We start from the raw sequence: 16364 nt of genomic DNA, 5'->3' as shown, positions 1-16364 counted from the left end.
TTTTTATATCCGGAATCTCTTTTAATATGAGCGATAAAGCTGGGCGTAGCTCCCTCTTATTCTTATCTTATGCATGAGGAAACTGAGGCACAGAGAGGGCAGCTGGCCCATGGCAGGGGTCAGAGCATGAAGCGCCAGCATGGGATCCAAGAACACATGTCCTGAGGGACCCACTTCTCCTGTGGGCCGGGTCTCCGAACTGCCCTCCACCTTCCCTGCCCTGCCTCACGCCAGCTCCCTCCTGGCCACCCCTGGAGAGAGTGTCTGAAAGGATGGTGTCCCTGCCAAAGAACAAAACCGACTGGAAACATCTCGCCTTACACAGACTTGACATGGAAATTTCAGAGAAAAGCCCTGTAAAGAATTAAAACAAAAATGAAAGAAAGACAGGCAAAGCATGGTGCCCATTGCTGAACTCTGCCTGGGACACTGACCTGGGACACTGTGGGGAGAGTGGAACTGCATGTGCTTTCAGTTCAAAGTGTTCTAAAACTTATTTTAAAATGCGCACACACAGCTCTAGGCAGTGTGGCTCAGTGGGTTGAGCATTGGCCTTGCACCAAAAGGTCACCAGTTTGATTCCCAGTCAGGGCACATGCCCCGGTTGCTGGCTCGATCCCTGGTAGGGGGATCCAATCCTCCCGGCAGGAGGTAGCCAATCGATGTTTTGCTCTCATATTGATGTTTCTGTCTCTCTCACTCTCCCTCCCTCTCTCTCTAAAATCAATAAAACATATTTAAAAATTTGCATACGCTAAGATTCACTTGTGAATTTTGACCAGTAGAGTCATATCCCCACCACCATGATCAAGACACAGGCGTCCACCCCCAGGCGCCCTCCTGCTGTCCTGGGTAACCAAACCCTCCCCACCCCCAACACACTTCTGGAGACTAGTCTATAATTTTGGTACCGAAACCTAGATACAGATAGTACTAGGAAAAGAAAACTATAGGCCTAAAGTGCTCAGAAAAATAGAGGAAAAATCTTCAGGTGTCAGCCATGGATTACGGAAGGCCTCCAGGACCGCGCTGGCTGTCCCAGGAACGCGAGGCGGGTAACAGCAGACAGGGTCTGAATGGAATCCACCCACTAACAGATTAAAGCACTGTGGCCTTCAGGGAGGGGTGGGAGAGTAACCTGGGGGTGTGGTGGGCCAGGCTGCAGAGGCCCGGGAGGTCATAGGACCAGCCTCGCGCAGGCTTCCTCTGCCACCAGTGGTTGGGCACAGTCCTTTGTCCTTGGATGTTAAGGGTGGCATGCACTTCACCCAAGTGTCATTCCTGTTGAATTTTTCCTGGGGTATGTGGCAGGGGTATGTGCCAGGGGGCCAGGCAGGAAGCAGGGCAAGCACCCACCTTCACCACGGTGACCATGCCCTCATTGGTGACGGGGTTCGTGCGGATGGTGAAGTGCCCCGAGGGATCTCCGCTGATGATGCGGTAGATGGCGTTCCAGTTGGGTGAGTGGGGCTGGTCTCGGTCCGTCACGGTGAGGTTTGCGACTACCGTCTCCACCCGGTTTTCGGGAACTTCCCCTGCGTACTGCAGAGTGTGAGAGAAGAGAGCGTCAGGAACCCTTTCGAAGCCAGGAGAGGCCGGGAGAGGTTCTGTATCAGCTGCTCCCAGAAGTGTGATTCCTGTGGGTGGGCGCCTGGGCCCCTCCCACACGCATGGTGGCAGCTCCTGAGAGTTTTGGTTCCTCCAGACGCCCAGCAAGTCCCAAGGCTCATGTCTGCACATATCACGTCCAAACTAAGCCTTGCCTGCATGCACACACACACGCATGCACACATACATGTATACTGCATACCACACGCCTCTCCTAAGTCCCCCCCAAGGCCATTCCCATGTCAAGAGAGGACCGAAGCGAAGATCTGGGACACATGGGAGGCACTGGGATGTGCCCGCAGGATGGGGAGAAACAGCAGTGGAGAGGCAGCTCCTGAGGGAGTCCTTCTGGGTTCCTGCACTGTTGGTGGTCCTGACACAGGCTGGGGGCTCGGGGTCAACCCTGCAGATGAGCAGGTGACCAGACCCGAACTCAACCTTTTGACCTGTCACAGCACAATGAGGGCTGCAAACCACTCCCATCAGAATGTGTAGTTCCCATGGTAGGGTAGCTACGTGCAGGGAAAGGCGTGAGTGTGTGTGCATGTGTGCATATGCATGCACACATGTGCTCATACACGTGCATACGTGTGCATGTGTGTGGGTGCTGGGTGGCCATAGAAGACTGAGCACCTCCCACCTGGTGAGTCACTCTCAGGCTGGCCTTGGGAGCGTGTGGCCTGTGCCATCGTGACCCAGCTCAGAAGGCCCCGAGGTCAGTGTCGTGCCCAGCTAGCACTGCCTTGGCATTCGTGATGGCTTTTGGACAAGGGGCTTGCAGTCTTGTTTTGCACCAGGCCCTGCAAATTGCATGGCCAGTCCTGTCACTGTGGAGTGTCCTGAGCCACAAAACCCGGAGAGGAAGTTGGTACAAATATCTAGGGGTTTCTGGTTGTATTCACAGTAGTGCAGCTTCGACAATGACCACTAGGTGCCCTCTCTGGCCTGGGGGGGTCCATGCAGGCTCTGCCCATGCATGGTCTCACTGGCTCCTCAGGACAACTTATTCTTACCCCCATTTACTGCAGTGAGGGGTTAAGACCCTGGTGTGCCCACAAAGGGAGGGGCCCAGAGTGTCAGGCCCAAGTGCAGGGCATGGTGCCAGGGCCGCCTCTCCCAGAAGGATGACCCCTTGGCCCAGTCACCGTGGGGGTCACAGGAGGGGAAGGCGGGGCCCAGAGGCGTTTGGATCAGCCCTCACCCTCACCCTCATCCTCCTGAGATTCTTTGGACCTGCCTAACTTCAGCGAGGTGCCCAAGCCTCTCAGGCTCCCTGCCGCCAGTGCCCCACCCTGGTGCAAAGTGCCTGGCAGTTGCAGCAAGATGACCGCGAGCATTCACACTCCAGAACACTTTACGCCAAAGGAAAGCTTCCCTGTGCCTTCGAGGCTCCAGCCCTGGGCCTCTGTGGGCTACAGATGTGCCCACCATCCCTGAGAGAATTTCAAAAGCCCAGGCCCCCAGTGGAGCATGTTGGGCAGCCGGTCGCTCTGCCCCCACAGTCCAGGCGTTTTTATGGCTTCTGCAGGTGTCAGGTGGCAACACCCTATCCAGCGTCAGGGACAGGAGCCAAGGCCCCACTGCCTGGTGGCCCCTGGCAGAGCCCCCACACCTGACGCACCAGGCCCGTGTTCTCTGGCAGCTTCCCTCTCCGCTTAAACTCAGGGTGGATTCTGCTGGTGTCACCGGAGGGCTCCCCACCTCAATCCAGTTTTGAGGGGACCTCAGGCCCGGCGAGGCCCCGTGGGCGCCTCCTCCTCTGAAGTGGGTTTCCATCCCTGAGGGCCACGGGCCTGTGGTTCCGCAGCAGGGGCAGAGCTGGATGTTCCTGCGTCTGACTCCTTCCAGACTTTGGGATGAAGTTTATTCAGAGTCTATTTTAATTCATGCAAGTTTAATAAAGATTCACAGAGAGAGGCCTAAGCTGACAAAGCCGGTGTAGGATTTTCATGGGAGCCTGACCCCAGCCATAACGAGTTTTCAATTTAATTTCGCAGGTTCTCAGGCACAGTGACGCCTCTCTCCTGCCCCATGGGATGCAGAAGCAGATATCTGGGGAAGGAGGAACTCTGAGTGCTGGCGTGGGCTTTCTTACCTAGACAGTGATCCAGAATTCAAATGCACCCCCACTCCCAGGCAGGGCAGACTTCCCGGCTCCTTGCAGATTGCGGAGGCTCCCAGGGGAAGGCCATGTGAGCACAGGGGAGGGCTTAGGTGAGGGCAGGGAGCCCAGCCAGGACGCAGGAAACACCCTCGGCCGCGAGAAGCCAGAGTGGCTGCCTGTCCACACACAAGACCCCCAGACCCTACGCCTCTATACCACACGGATACCTTGATATCAGGATGGTGCTGTTTCTGTCCCAAATACTTGGAACCACCCTGGTCCTAATGAGGCTCGAGGAGGACAGACCCTCCCCAGCTGCCCCTCGAGGCTCCCTGTGCTCCAGGCCTTGGACCCTGGTGTTGACGCAGACATCGAGCTGGTTCTCCTGGCCGGGAACTTAGGTCCGGCACTGTGGTGACCAGAGCTGTGACTGGCCACCATGGAAGCCCCTGTCCTGTCAGGATGTGGGCCTTGGAGTGGGAGGGCTCCCCATGGACCCCGCCCGGGGACATGCCAGCTCTGTCTCTTCACTCTGTGTCGGCTTCTGCTTGGGAATGAACAGTCTGGTGCTCCTCTGGATGTTTTTATTTTTATTTTTTTAAAAATATATCCTTGTTGATTCAGAGAGAGGAAGGGAGAGGGAGAGAGATAGAAACATGGGTGATGAGAGTCATTGATCGGCTGCCTCCTGCATGACCCTGACTGGGGATCGAGCCCTTAACCCAGGCATGTGCCCTGACCGGGAACCGAACCACGATCTCCTGGATCCTAGTTCGATGCTCAACCCCTGAGCCACACCCGGCCAGGCTGTTTTGATGTTTTTAACTTTTGAAATTTAGTTTTCCGTCTAGTAAAACAATGACAATTTCTGTTGGCTTCTGAGCTCAGAATCAGTATCACATTGGTGAGATCCATGGTTCATTACCAGAAGGGTCCTGGAGGCCGTCTTCCCTCCCTATCTTAGGGGAAACTGAGGCCCAGGTGAGGTGGTCGCGTTGGCTGGGCCCCTCTCCGAGCCTCCACCCACCGCATGGGGCTGCTGGAGAGTAAATGAGTGACATTGGAAAAAGCTCCTTGTCATCAGTGCAGGGGAGGCCCCAACCATTTAGCTGAAAAAATGGCTTGGAAGCCCCTCCCCCGGCCTTTGGTCCTTGACCAGGTCTGTCCAGAGTGGGCAGGTTTACTTGTCTTGACGCAGACCGGCTCATTGTTTTCAAGTAGCTTTTTCCTTTGAGGCTGAAGGGTCATGTTGCCAATAGTAATTGTTATTAATGACACAGCAACAAGAACCAGTTATTCTCTTATTTATCGAGTCCCCTGTATGCCAGGCAGGGACTGGTATCCCCTGACTTACAGATGAGAAGCTGAGGCACAGAAAGCCCGGCCCTGGCCCCCACCTCTGCACGCAGCTCGGCAGTCTGGGTGGGGGTCCAGGAGCCCGACGAGGAAGCGGCCATCCCAGCATGTCTAAGGGAAGTGGGCCCTGCTTGGTGATGCCAGGCAGCAGGAGTGCCCAGAGAAGCCTGTTCCCGCACTCGGGCCAGACGCTGGGTCTCCAGGGCTTCACTCCAGCACTTCAGGACGAGGCCAATAGGAGGCCCTTGGGACAGGGTCTGCAGGCTGTGTCCTGCATAGAACCTGGGCTCACCCTGAGAGACTGGAGTGCAGGGTGGCTGCCCAGCAGGCCTCAGGCTGGCAGTGGGCAGTGTGTACCTGCAGAGCAGGTGAAGTGAGGATAAGGTTCACTTAACACTTAACAGGAGTCAGATCCTGCAACACTCCAGGTCTCCTCACCTTCAGCTGATTGCTCCTGGTTAAGCTCCTTAAAAACAGCCAGTTGAGTGAGGGGGTGTGGCCAGCCCTCGGCCCACCCACTGTGCTGAATCTGCACTCTTGGGGCGGAGGGTGGGTGAGGGTGTCGGTGTGCCTGTGTGGGGCACACTGGCTCTCCATCCAGCTGGCAGCCCAGGCGTCTGTGGTATTGCCTGCACCTTGGCTGGCTGCAACCTCCTCCAGGGCACCTCAGGGCAAGAAACCCTGTTTGTGGATGGGGAAACTGAGGCTTGGACCAAGATTGGGAGCAGGTTGCGGCTCTGAGCACCTGAGGCTGGTCTCTGAGGGCTCCTGCCAAACCCCAGTTCCCTGTGGTACCCCCTTCAGTATCCCCTGGGTGCCCTGCAGCAAACCCAATGGCGACCCGAGGTGACCGGGAGGGTGGGGCAGGGCCCCAACCCCCCCAGGTCACCATGGTGCCTCATGCAGGAAGCCAATTCTTTACTCTCATCAGGGACAATCGGCTTGGCTGCCTTCTGCCCTAGTATCCATGGTGACCACAGCTGTCCCGAGGCTGTTTCCTGGGGGTCCCTGGGCTCCTGGTGGTCAGGGAGCTGTCACACTCCAACAACTGGACTTCATCAGGCTGGCACCAGGACAAGAGTGTGTCCCTGGGAACGGTGTCCTCGCACCTGGGCACCTGCCTGGGGCGGTCGGAGACCCCTGACTCAGCAGATGGGCTGAGCACTGTGGGCTGACCAGGTCATGCACCAGCACTGTCCTGGCTTGTCCCAAACACAGCGTGTGTTCCTGTGGACGGAGGGGGGCCAGGTGTGGGTGAGGCCGTGCTGGGGTCTTGGCGCCTGGGACACTGGCCCTGGGCCTGTCCTGCCATTGCCCACTGGCTGAGGGAGCAAACAAAAACTGTCAGCCATAGGCCCTCACCAGGCGGCAGAGGCCTGGCTGTGCCTCTGCGCAGTGATCTGCTATATGACCACCAGGTGGCGCTGTGCCCTCAAGGCTGAGGCCGTCGCTGCCACCTGGCCCGCCCTGGCCCACCTGACCCAGAGCCTGGGACTGGAGGATGCAGGGATGGGGGATTTGCGGACTCTGTGATTTGAGAAGGGGGATGTGGGGACGAAGGGGCACGGGGGCGTGGGGCATCAGGATGAGCGGATGCCTGGAGGCCATGCTGCGGTTCACCTGAGGGGGCTCTGGCCTGTGAGATGCCTTCATGGAAACTGACCCACGGGAAGAAGAAGTGGTCTCCTCTCTGCCCCCCTCACTTCTCTGCCCCCTTTCCTCCTGCCTGCTCCCTTAGCTGTCTAATGAAAGCAGAGCTTCTGGGGTCCCATTTCACCTGCCCCCATCCCTTACAGGCTGTATGGCTTTGGGCAAGTGACTTAGCCTCTCTGAGCTTCAGGTTCCTCCTATAACTAGATCCTGACCCCATGGGTTGGTGGGGATTAGAGGCGGCCTGGCCAGTGCCTGGTAAGCTGTGCGGCTTGCGTTGTAGTCACTGCTGCTCTGTTGCTCTTCCACCTCACACACTCCGCCCGCCAGTGGCCAGGGAGAGGGCAGCTCCGAGAAGGTGACCTGAGACCCTCGGGGCAGCCTCAGCCTCCCACACACTCTGTGAGCCCCCGAACCTGCCGCACTGTTGGACGGGCACCAAGGGGTGGCTGCATGTCCCCACCATGTCAATACACCCCTTGGGGGGCCCAAAAAGACATCTTGGGGACACAACACTGCTCGCCAAGGACCTGAGGGTCACGTGGGAGTGTGTTGGCTCATGAGCGGAGGGAGAGCAGAGGTTGGGCCCCTGAGACTGCCACATGGCCCAGAAGGGCTCTTCCAGTGTGCCGGGCACTGAGTGAGCCTCGAGGGTTTTAGGAGGAGGGGCTTCCTGGGGACAGAGCCTTGTGATTGTGGCCCCATGACTCCACCCCTAGGGTGTCCCCTGTGTGCGGGCAGCTTGTCTCTGTGACTCCCTGGCTCTAGACCAGATGGACGTCCAGTAGCATTCTGTGCATGAGCGAATGAATGAATGTCCACCAAAAGGGCTTGGTCACAGGTGCAGCCTGGTGTGGGGCCTGGTTACAACCCGCCGTATGTGCCTGATGAGGAGGGAGGCACAGGGCACAGCGGATCCTCACACCCTGGCCCCTTTCTGCTGACAGAGGCCCCACTGGGCAGCCTCCAGCGGGTCCGCTGGGCACCCAGCCGCAAGCATGACTCCCAGGGTGGCCAAGACATCAGCCCTTCCCCGGGGCCTGAGCACCACTGATCAACTCTTCTGGATTCAGAAAAAGAGTCTGGCTCGCTCTGTCCGGGTGCCTCTCAGGGTGCCCCCGTCACTCCACATGGGGTGGCGCTGTGCCCGACTGGAACAGGCCTCCCCAAAGCAGGCCAGCCCCTGGGCAAGGTCCTGGAGGTGCCATCCTGCACCAGCCTCCCCTGCCCTGGGTCTCTGTCACCCCTGTCTGTCCCGTTCCTCCTACCCGCCAGCAGCAAGGACAGAAGCAGCACCAAACGTCAGTGAATTGCCACGTGTGGCCGCGTCCCCGGGGCTATGCTAGGTACTCACTGTGCTAGAGGTGAATTCTGGTGGGTTGTCATTCACGTCCGTCACCATGATGATGGCTGTGGCTGTGTTCGAGAGGCCATAGTTGAGGTTCCCCTCCATGTCTGTGGCCTGAACGATGACTGTGTACTGCTGGACTTTCTAGAAGGAACAAGTTGGGGGAACAGGGCATCAGTTTGGGTTTTAGTTTACAGGCTGTTTACACTTTTCATCCTAGGAGCTTGCTCCCTGGGTGGAGTTCGCTGCAGCTGGGCCCCACACCCACAGAGAGGCCTGATGGCCACAGGGCTCTCCCAGACTCTCAGAGGAAGAATGTTCTCTGTGGGAAAGTGCAGCATGAAGAGCCTGGCCATGTCTTCATCTCAGTGGATCTGGCTGCTAGAGTACAGGTCATAATTGGTGCCAAGACAGAGGGGAGGGGGGCCCAGGGAGCACAGTGCTGCACCGGGCTTGGAAAGCCAGGGATGAGCTGCTTGCAGAGGGAGCGACAACCCCAGACACATGTCTGGAAGGGCCTTGTGCCTGTAGCATTTTCAGTGTCTAGCTCAGCTGCAGTCAGAAGTTCAGACAGGAGACAAGCCCTCTCCCCTTTTGTAGGTGTGCAGATCCGAGCACACTTTCTGTCTGAACAGAGTCCAGAGGAGCACTGCACTTTCCCATGCCGGTGTGAGCTGTCACAGGCGCGCCGGCAGGCAAAGCTCGATGGGTGTGGGAATTCTATTAGTCACCGGCCTTGTCCACCTGGCCCTTGCCAAGGCCTCTGGTGCAGGCATCCCTGAGTCAGCAGAGGGGGCCTTTTCTACACCCCTATTCTGAGCCAGAGATCACAGGTGCTTCTGCTGTGACAGGTGAGGACAAGCCTGGCGGCAGTTCTGCTGGGACCACAGCCTACCTCTCGGTGCACCATTAGGGGAGGAAGGATTCTGGGGCCCAAGGCAGAAACGGACCTTATGAAATGCCTTCCACGTGACAAATTATCTCAAGCTCTACTCCTCCAAGAGGTTAAAGGAAAGGCCAACTCCCAGCCATGTGATTAGTGAAGTGAGCTCAGCTTCCAGAAACTGGCTCGAGAGAGAATTAATTATAAAGAGCAGATGCTCATCAAACTGTCTTTCTTTCTTTCTTTCTTTCTTTCTTTCTTTCTTTCTTTCTTTCTTTCTTTCTTTCTTTCTTTCTTTCTTTCTTTCTTTCTTTCTTTCTTTCTTTCTTTCTTTCTTTCTTTCTTTTCCATCCATCCATCCATCCATCCATCCATCCATCCATCCATCCATCCATCCATCCATCCATCATCTCACTATCCCTTTCTCCCTCCCTCCCAGACCACCAGCCCCAAGACAACCTGGTAGCTGGTGACACATGTGTGGCTGAGTCTGGCCCAGGCCAGAGTTTTCCAGCTGAGCTCGGCCCAAGCTGACATCTGTGGAATGGGAGCTAAATAAATGGAGCCAGGGGGTGTTGCTCTAGGTCGCCGAGGTCTGAGAGGTTCCTCACGCAGCAGAGCTCCCTGGCTCACACTCAGGTCCTTCCCCTGGCCCGAGGCTATGTGCCTGGCTGCTGGCCCCTCTCCAGCCTCATCTGGACCAGGCTCCCGCACGCTCTGTCCCACCTCCCTTGGTTCGTCACACAGCTCCCCGCCCACTCCGGCCTTTGCATGTGCTGGAACCTTATTTTTCTCTGGTCGATGCCGGCTTTTCTTTCAGGTCTTTGCTCAGATGCCTTTTTCTCACACAATTCTGCTGACGCTCCTGACAAGCCAGGCCCTGTCACCTCTTCCTGCACAGTGTGTGGCACTGTTCTGACTTTACGGTTGTCATGCCGTCATTTGATCTTGTCTATGGCCCTCACCAAACTGAGCTCTGGGGGTCACTGCCGTGTCCCCAGGGTCAAATGCAGTGCCCAGCACATTGTAAGCGCCCAGTGAACATGCCCTGAATGTTCCCAAATAACTGCGGTGACAACAGAGATTCCGAGGTCCTTGGTGCCCCATAAGGCATCATTTGTAGGCAGTTGGGAGGCAATGAGGGGGCTTTGAGGGGAGCCACATGATCCAGAGACTGTGCACAGTGGGCCAATCACTGCTCATTTCTGTAAATGACGTTTTATCAGCCCTCGGCCAAGTCCATTTATTTATACATTATCTGTGGCTGTTTTTGCAATGACAACAGCTGAGTTGAGTGGCTGAGACAGAGGTCACATGGCCTACAAAGCCATAGCTGGTGTGCTGGGGGCAGGGTGCTGACTCCCAGCTCCCGTCTCCCCTCACTGCCCAGGAGACGTGCGAGGAAGCAGCTCTTCAGAGCACTAGGGAGGAGAGCACAGTCAGGGCTCCTCCACAGGCTCTCCAAGGTGCCGGGCATGTGGGGAGGGGCTGCGGCGAGCCGGGTGCAGGAACCTGGCCCACCAGCCTCAGGCCGCCTGTGACCAGCGGGCCAGAGAAGCCCTGGCCCTCACTGGCCTCTGTGCTCTCATCTGAGATGGGGCAGGGCCATGTGCCCGGCTGACTCCACGTGGTCACACTAGCCACTGAAGCAGTGAGAAGGACATGCTGATGTGACCCCCAGTGCTGCCTAGTGTAGCTGGGTGCTGGTGCCAGTCACTGCTCTCAGGACTGTTACGGCGCCAGTGTTGCTCACACACCAACATAGCCACTAGTGGGTCACTTTCTGAGTGCAGGCTGGGCAGCAGGCAGAGAGCATGGCCAGCGCCATCCCTAACTGGCTGGAGTGGCTCTGTCTGAACAAAATGTGTGCTCAGAAACCCACCAGGCTCCCAAGTCAAGGTGTCGCCCCATCCAAGGTCCCTGCCCCTGGGCTGCTGTGGGTCAAGATCCCAGCAGAAGGAAGGTGCCTGTTCCTCCTGCCCAGCAGAGGGCGCTGCTTGCCTGGTCAGGGCCCTGACTCAGCCAGGACATGGCAGGGACAGGCTGGGGAGAGTGCCAGGCCAATGGGGAGGTAGGCACACCGAATCCTAACCCCTAGTCCTTACACACCCTTAATGAGTGGCTAGGTCCTGCTCAGGAGCCACCTCTCATCTGTGTCTCACCCAAAGTTGTGGGTGACCCCCCTGAGGGGGCCTCAGTTACTCCAGTCCCCTCCCCCAGGAAAGCTGCAGAACAAAATCAGATTCTTCAACAAAGCTGCAGGCAGCCTCACTCTGGAAACTTCATTTCTCACTCTCAAGTTCCTCTCGCTCTTCACAAATCTGATTCCCCTCCCTCCTGGGACTGACTGGGAAACTGAGCTGCAAGGAACCTCAGCAGTGTTTCCAGGATGGAGCAGGGAGGCGTTTCAGGCCCTTCCTGCACCCAGACGTCACCTCCGAGGGGCTGCCATCACTGTCTGCAAGACTGCAAGGTCCTGCTGGGTGCAACCCGTGGGTCCCGCCATTGGGCTCTGCCCATCTGACCGCCTGGTGGGAAAGAAGGAGGCTGGGGCTGGCCGCTGGAGCCCTCAAACTGCCTGCTCCGATCTCACTCCCTGGACCGGCAGCCACTACAGGGGCCAGAAGGGAAAGCAAGAGGACAGAGACCGACAGCAAAGGGATGGAGTTAGCCCCGAGGGAAAAAGAAAGTGTTCACCCTTAGAAACTGATATTCTATGATGGCCACGTGAAATCACCCCAAGCATTGAATCACAGCCTCCATGTGGGCCATGCCCTGCCTCAGAAGACATCACAGAGAAACACGCCATCTCAGATACACAGGGACACACATACATATGCCTATCCACATGTACGGCTGGGTGTATGTGTCCATGTGCATCTGTGTACACACGGGCGGGTATGCCTGTGTGCAGCCAACTGCCACTAGAGGGCGCGCTGGTCTTGCTTTTGACAGCCAGGTGGGGTCTTTCCTGGCCTGGGGGGGTCAGGAAGCAAATCCAGCAAGTGGGAGGCAATGCTGGGCGGGACCCTCAGTCCCATCCAGAGAGCGCCAGTGCGTGTGTGCCTGTGTGTGCGTGCGTGTGTGCGTGTGTGTGTGTGCGTGTGTGTGCGTGTGTGCAGACTCAGGCTTCTCCGTGTGGTTTTTGTTTCAGAAAGTGTACTTTTCAGACTCAGTCATGGTCACCATTTCCTTCCACCAAATCCCCTCCAGGAGTGGTGCTCAGAGGCTGAGGGTGGGCAGCAGGACACGCTGCCTCCGGGGGAGGGTGGGCATCCCCTGGCTCTCTGGACACAGACGCCCCTTCCATCCCCGTCCCATCTTCTCCTAGGGGAGGGGCCTGGCGTCCTTGGGGGTTTTGATGCCTATTAAAAAGCCTTGCTAAGCCTGTTTCCCAGGTCATTTACCTGCAGCCAGGCGCGTAAGGCCGAGTGAGCGAGCCTGCGGAGCAGGCAGCCTGGCTGTGTTTATAGCCTGTTCTCCACCCGCCCACCCAGTGGAGCTGCAGTGAATTTGTTAAAACAGGACTTGGCCACTTTCAAGTTCAAGAGGAGGGAAGACACCAGAAGCAGTCGTCCCTGAGGTTTCGCTTGCCTCCCCCAGCTCAGCATTTAAAATTTGCAGAACATCCATCAATAATGCAGCCACCGGCCTGCCCTAGAAAAGCTCTGACGCTCCCTGTGTGCCCTCCACCTCCCGGCTTCCCACGCGGGGCGCCAGGGTGGCCACCAACGCACACCCGGCCTGCCCCAGGCCTGCGCTCGGACCCACACCCCTGCCCGCAGGAGACCAGCACTGCCTGGGCTGGCTCAGCCGCCGCACTGGGTGCGCATCTGGGAAGGCTGGAGCCACAGTCCACACTCCAACCCGCAGTTCCTCCCGGTGGCCTCCCTCCCAAGGGCCTCGCTTCCTCCCTGGGTCAGTGCTGTGCCCCTGCCAGCGGCCCTGCTGGAACCTCCATCCTCAGACGCACCCGAGGGCTGGGCCCTGCCTGTGCCTGCTCCTCGTGCGGCTCAGCTCTTGGGTGTCAGCTCAGCGCCCAGGAATGAACCTGGGGACCCACAGGATGGACACTGTGGACAAGGAACCACAGGCCCCATCCTTGTTCACGTGGGGCATCGAGACCGCGGGCCCGTTACACATCGCCCCTCTGACTGGCCATCCCACTGCTGGCACACGCCCGAGAACGGGACACCGGAGTTCAGGTGAGCGCTGCACCCCGGCTGGCACGGCACCAGTCACAGCAGCCGTGGTGGAAATAACGCCATGTCGCAACACACAAGCGAGCGGTCAGAACATGGTCCGTCTACACGGCAGGACGTGATTCAGCCCCAGAAAGAACCTGAGTACGAAAGGGCAGTGTCAGCTCACCCCACCCTGGGCACCTGCCCCACCAATGGATGTGGGGCCCGTGAGCAGGTCTGGCTGGGAAAAGTCACCTGCAGCCACCTGCAGCGGGAGTGCCAGTGGGTGAGGGGCCTGGACAGCAGGGACCAGGGTGCATTGCCACGGTGTGCTCTGGGTGACTCTGGCAGCTTCGTCCTGAGTGCACCCCGGCAGCACAGACAGGGCCTTTTATTTTGTGTGTGTTTGTGTGTATTTTAAACACTCACCCAAGGGCATGCTTAAAGAGAGGAAGGGAGAGCGAGGGCGAGAGAAACATCAATTGGTTGCATTCTGCACGCGCCCCAACCAGGACTCGAACTGGCAGCCTTTGGGTGCACACGGTGCTACTCGGCCTCTGAGCTGCTCTGCTAGGCTCCTTGTGTTTCTATTTCCCTTTACAAGGGAAGCGTGGCCTCTCCTGCGCTCTCTTGGGCTTATGTCTTCCTGGGAGACGGGAGAAGGCTGGCAGGGAGGTGGTGTCTGGACAGCCCAGAGACGCTGGGGACTAGGGTGTTTTAAGACTCTCAAAGCCAGGGTCCCTGTGTTTCTGGACGTGTCTCATCTGTTGAGGCCTTTGGTGCAGCCCAGTTGGGACATTTACACACACTGCCCAAGAGGCCAGGCTGCAAAATCTCACAGTGCTGAGGGTGCCCCGGAAGATGTTGAAAGAAAGGTTTTTTCTGTAAACACATGCCCCTTAGAGCTCATGCTCTGGCAGGATGCACAGGATGGCTCCGGAGAGCAGGGGGTTGCAGGGATGGGGGAGGGGGTAGGGGAGCACAGATGTGAGGGTCTCCTGGGAGGACAGAGGCTTTCTGAGGACCCAGAGGATCCAGGTGGCCAGGGCAGAGCACAGGGGCCAGAGGTCCCCGGGGGATGACAGAGCCTGAAGGCCAGGTCAGGGACTCCAGTTTCTAGGGCGAGTCAAGCTCCAGGGGAGGCCAAGGTTATTTGATAGTCACTGATACCTTGCCAGTGGCTACTGAACAGACCCTGTGGTCAGGACGTGTGTGTCCCCTGTCCTGCACTTGCGGTCAGGACGTGTGTGTCCGCTGTCCTGCACCAGCCTTAGAGGTCCCGCTGCAGAAAACCCCTTCATCCTCACGGGGAGCGAGGCGAGTGTCCAGCCCGGCCAAGCCAGGCCACGGAGCTGTGTAGGGCCCACCCTGGGAGTGGCTGAGGTCTGAGGCTGGTCCGGAATCACCAAGTGGAAGCAGGTGTCAAGAGGAGAACCTTCTGGACCCCGAGCCCAGCATGGCTCTGCGTGAGCTCACTTTGCTCTATCCCTCAGAGGTCCGACAGGTTCTGGAATTCTGCAGACCCACTAAAACCTTAGTTTGTGCTGCAAAGCATGTAGAGGCCAGAGGTTAAAAGGAAAGAAGGCAGCCCTGACTGGTGTTGCTCAGTGGTTAGAGCATATCCTGTGCACCCAAGGGTCTTGCGTTCGATTCTGATCAAGGGCATGTACCTGGGCTGCAGGTTCCATCCTCAGGCCCCGTCGGGGAGTGTGTGGGAGGCAACCAGTCGATGTGTGTCTTTCACATTGATGTTTCTCTTTCTCTCTCTTCTCTCTCCCTCTGTCTTGTCCCTCCCTCCCCTCCACTCTCCTTAAAAATCAATGGTTAATGGGGAAAAAGAGGGGGTAATCTGTAATACTTTCAACAATAAAGATAAATTGGAAAAAAAAATCAATGGAAAAAATATCCTCAAGTGAGGATTAGCAAACAAAAGGAAAGAAGGCACAGGCCCTTGTTTCCTCCGGTAGGGACTCTGGGCACCGGGTCTCGGTCTCGGCGAGCTGTGAGCTCAGGCATGAAGGCAATGCATTGAGCCAGGAAGGGGCAGAGGAACTTCTGGGGAGTCCTCACCTCGAGACCCAGCTGAGGGTGACCCCCTCACAGGTGCATCATCAGCTCTGCCCCGGAGTGTTGTGTATGGACCGGCTGTTGCATAGACACTTTCCTTTGGCGTGGCCTCTGTCTCAACCAGGCCTCAAGGGCTCTTTTAATAAAATGGAAATTCCAACTAAGAAAGCAGTAAGTCAGGTTTAACTGGCAGCTTTTAAAGAAGCAGTATGTGGAGAGAGCGTTTACACAGGACTCGGTGCCATGGGCGCAGTGAATGCAGTGACAAAAACCGTCCTCCCGGCCCCCCTCGGGCGGACCCCGATTACGTGCCTGGACCCCCCACCCTCACTGCACGGCCTCCCTGGGCCTCCCACCCGGCCCCCTCCCGCTGTCCCAGCCGTCGGCTCTCGGACTCACATCTCATCTCAACAAAAAGGCGGAAAACAGCAGACGGTCCGCAGTAGGTAACCGCGGGTCACTGGGAGCCCAGTGCGGGAGCGCGGGCAGCCCCGGAAAGGAAGGGGGAGGAGGCGTTCCTGGGCCGCGCGGTGGGCAGGAAGCCCGTCTGCGGGGAGGCGCGTGGCCCGCCCGGCGCCCCGGTCCAGCGCCGGCTGCTGTGCTCCGCGGGAGGGCTCTCACGTGCTCCTTTGTGCTTCGCGTGTCTTCTGCCATGAATGTGTGGCTTCTGCGATTCGAAGGAACACCAGTAGGGGTGACAGTGGAAGGAAGCTGCTCTCCGACTTGGGCTCCCTGGCACGGTGTGGCCGCCACCCCAGTGGGGCCAGGAACGTGGCTCTGAGGATTCCCAGAGAGCCGCCCGCACAGCGTGCTGCACAGGCCACCGCGTCCTGGAGCGGGCACCCGCCCGGTGCCCAAGCACCCCTGCGCCAGGGAGGCTGCCCCGTGACCCGGAGGCTCCAGCAGACCACCAGGGTGAGGCACCGTCTCACAGGGAAGCGCGAGCCACAGGACAGCAGCACTTTGCTCGGTTTTCTCCCTCCTCTTCTGTATTTTGGGGGGAAAGCAAGACTTCGGGGGTGAACATACAACTGAGGTCCTTGGTGGCAAATTTGTCCCGACCGCTATTCCCCCCTTGAGACCACAAAACTGCATTTGGTGTCTGAAAACAGGGCTCCATAAAATGACCCAAAACTCAGCCATCAGGAAACGCTGGGCCCGCCT

The 16364-nt window shown here is 57.9% G+C and overlaps 1 protein-coding gene across 1 annotated transcript in view; it reads right to left on the bottom strand.

The window, feature by feature from the left end:
• The window catches only part of CDH4 (cadherin 4), a 91374-nt gene that overhangs the window by 12341 nt on the left and 62669 nt on the right, over positions 1 to 16364 (bottom strand). Inside the window, exons 6-7 of the mRNA XM_087819327.1 lie at positions 8073 to 8210; positions 1357 to 1542 (exon numbers count right to left, since the gene is read on the bottom strand). Coding sequence (XP_087675453.1) covers positions 1357 to 1542; positions 8073 to 8210 — 324 coding nt within the window. The remainder of the gene's footprint in view (positions 1 to 1356; positions 1543 to 8072; positions 8211 to 16364) is intronic.

This window comes from Miniopterus natalensis, chromosome 7 (assembly GCF_054644295.1).
Source record: "Miniopterus natalensis isolate mMinNat1 chromosome 7, mMinNat1.hap1, whole genome shotgun sequence".
Taxonomy (NCBI): domain Eukaryota; kingdom Metazoa; phylum Chordata; class Mammalia; order Chiroptera; family Miniopteridae; genus Miniopterus; species Miniopterus natalensis.
Note: the sequence above shows the minus strand (reverse complement) of the source record. Positions and strands in the feature narration are given on the sequence as shown.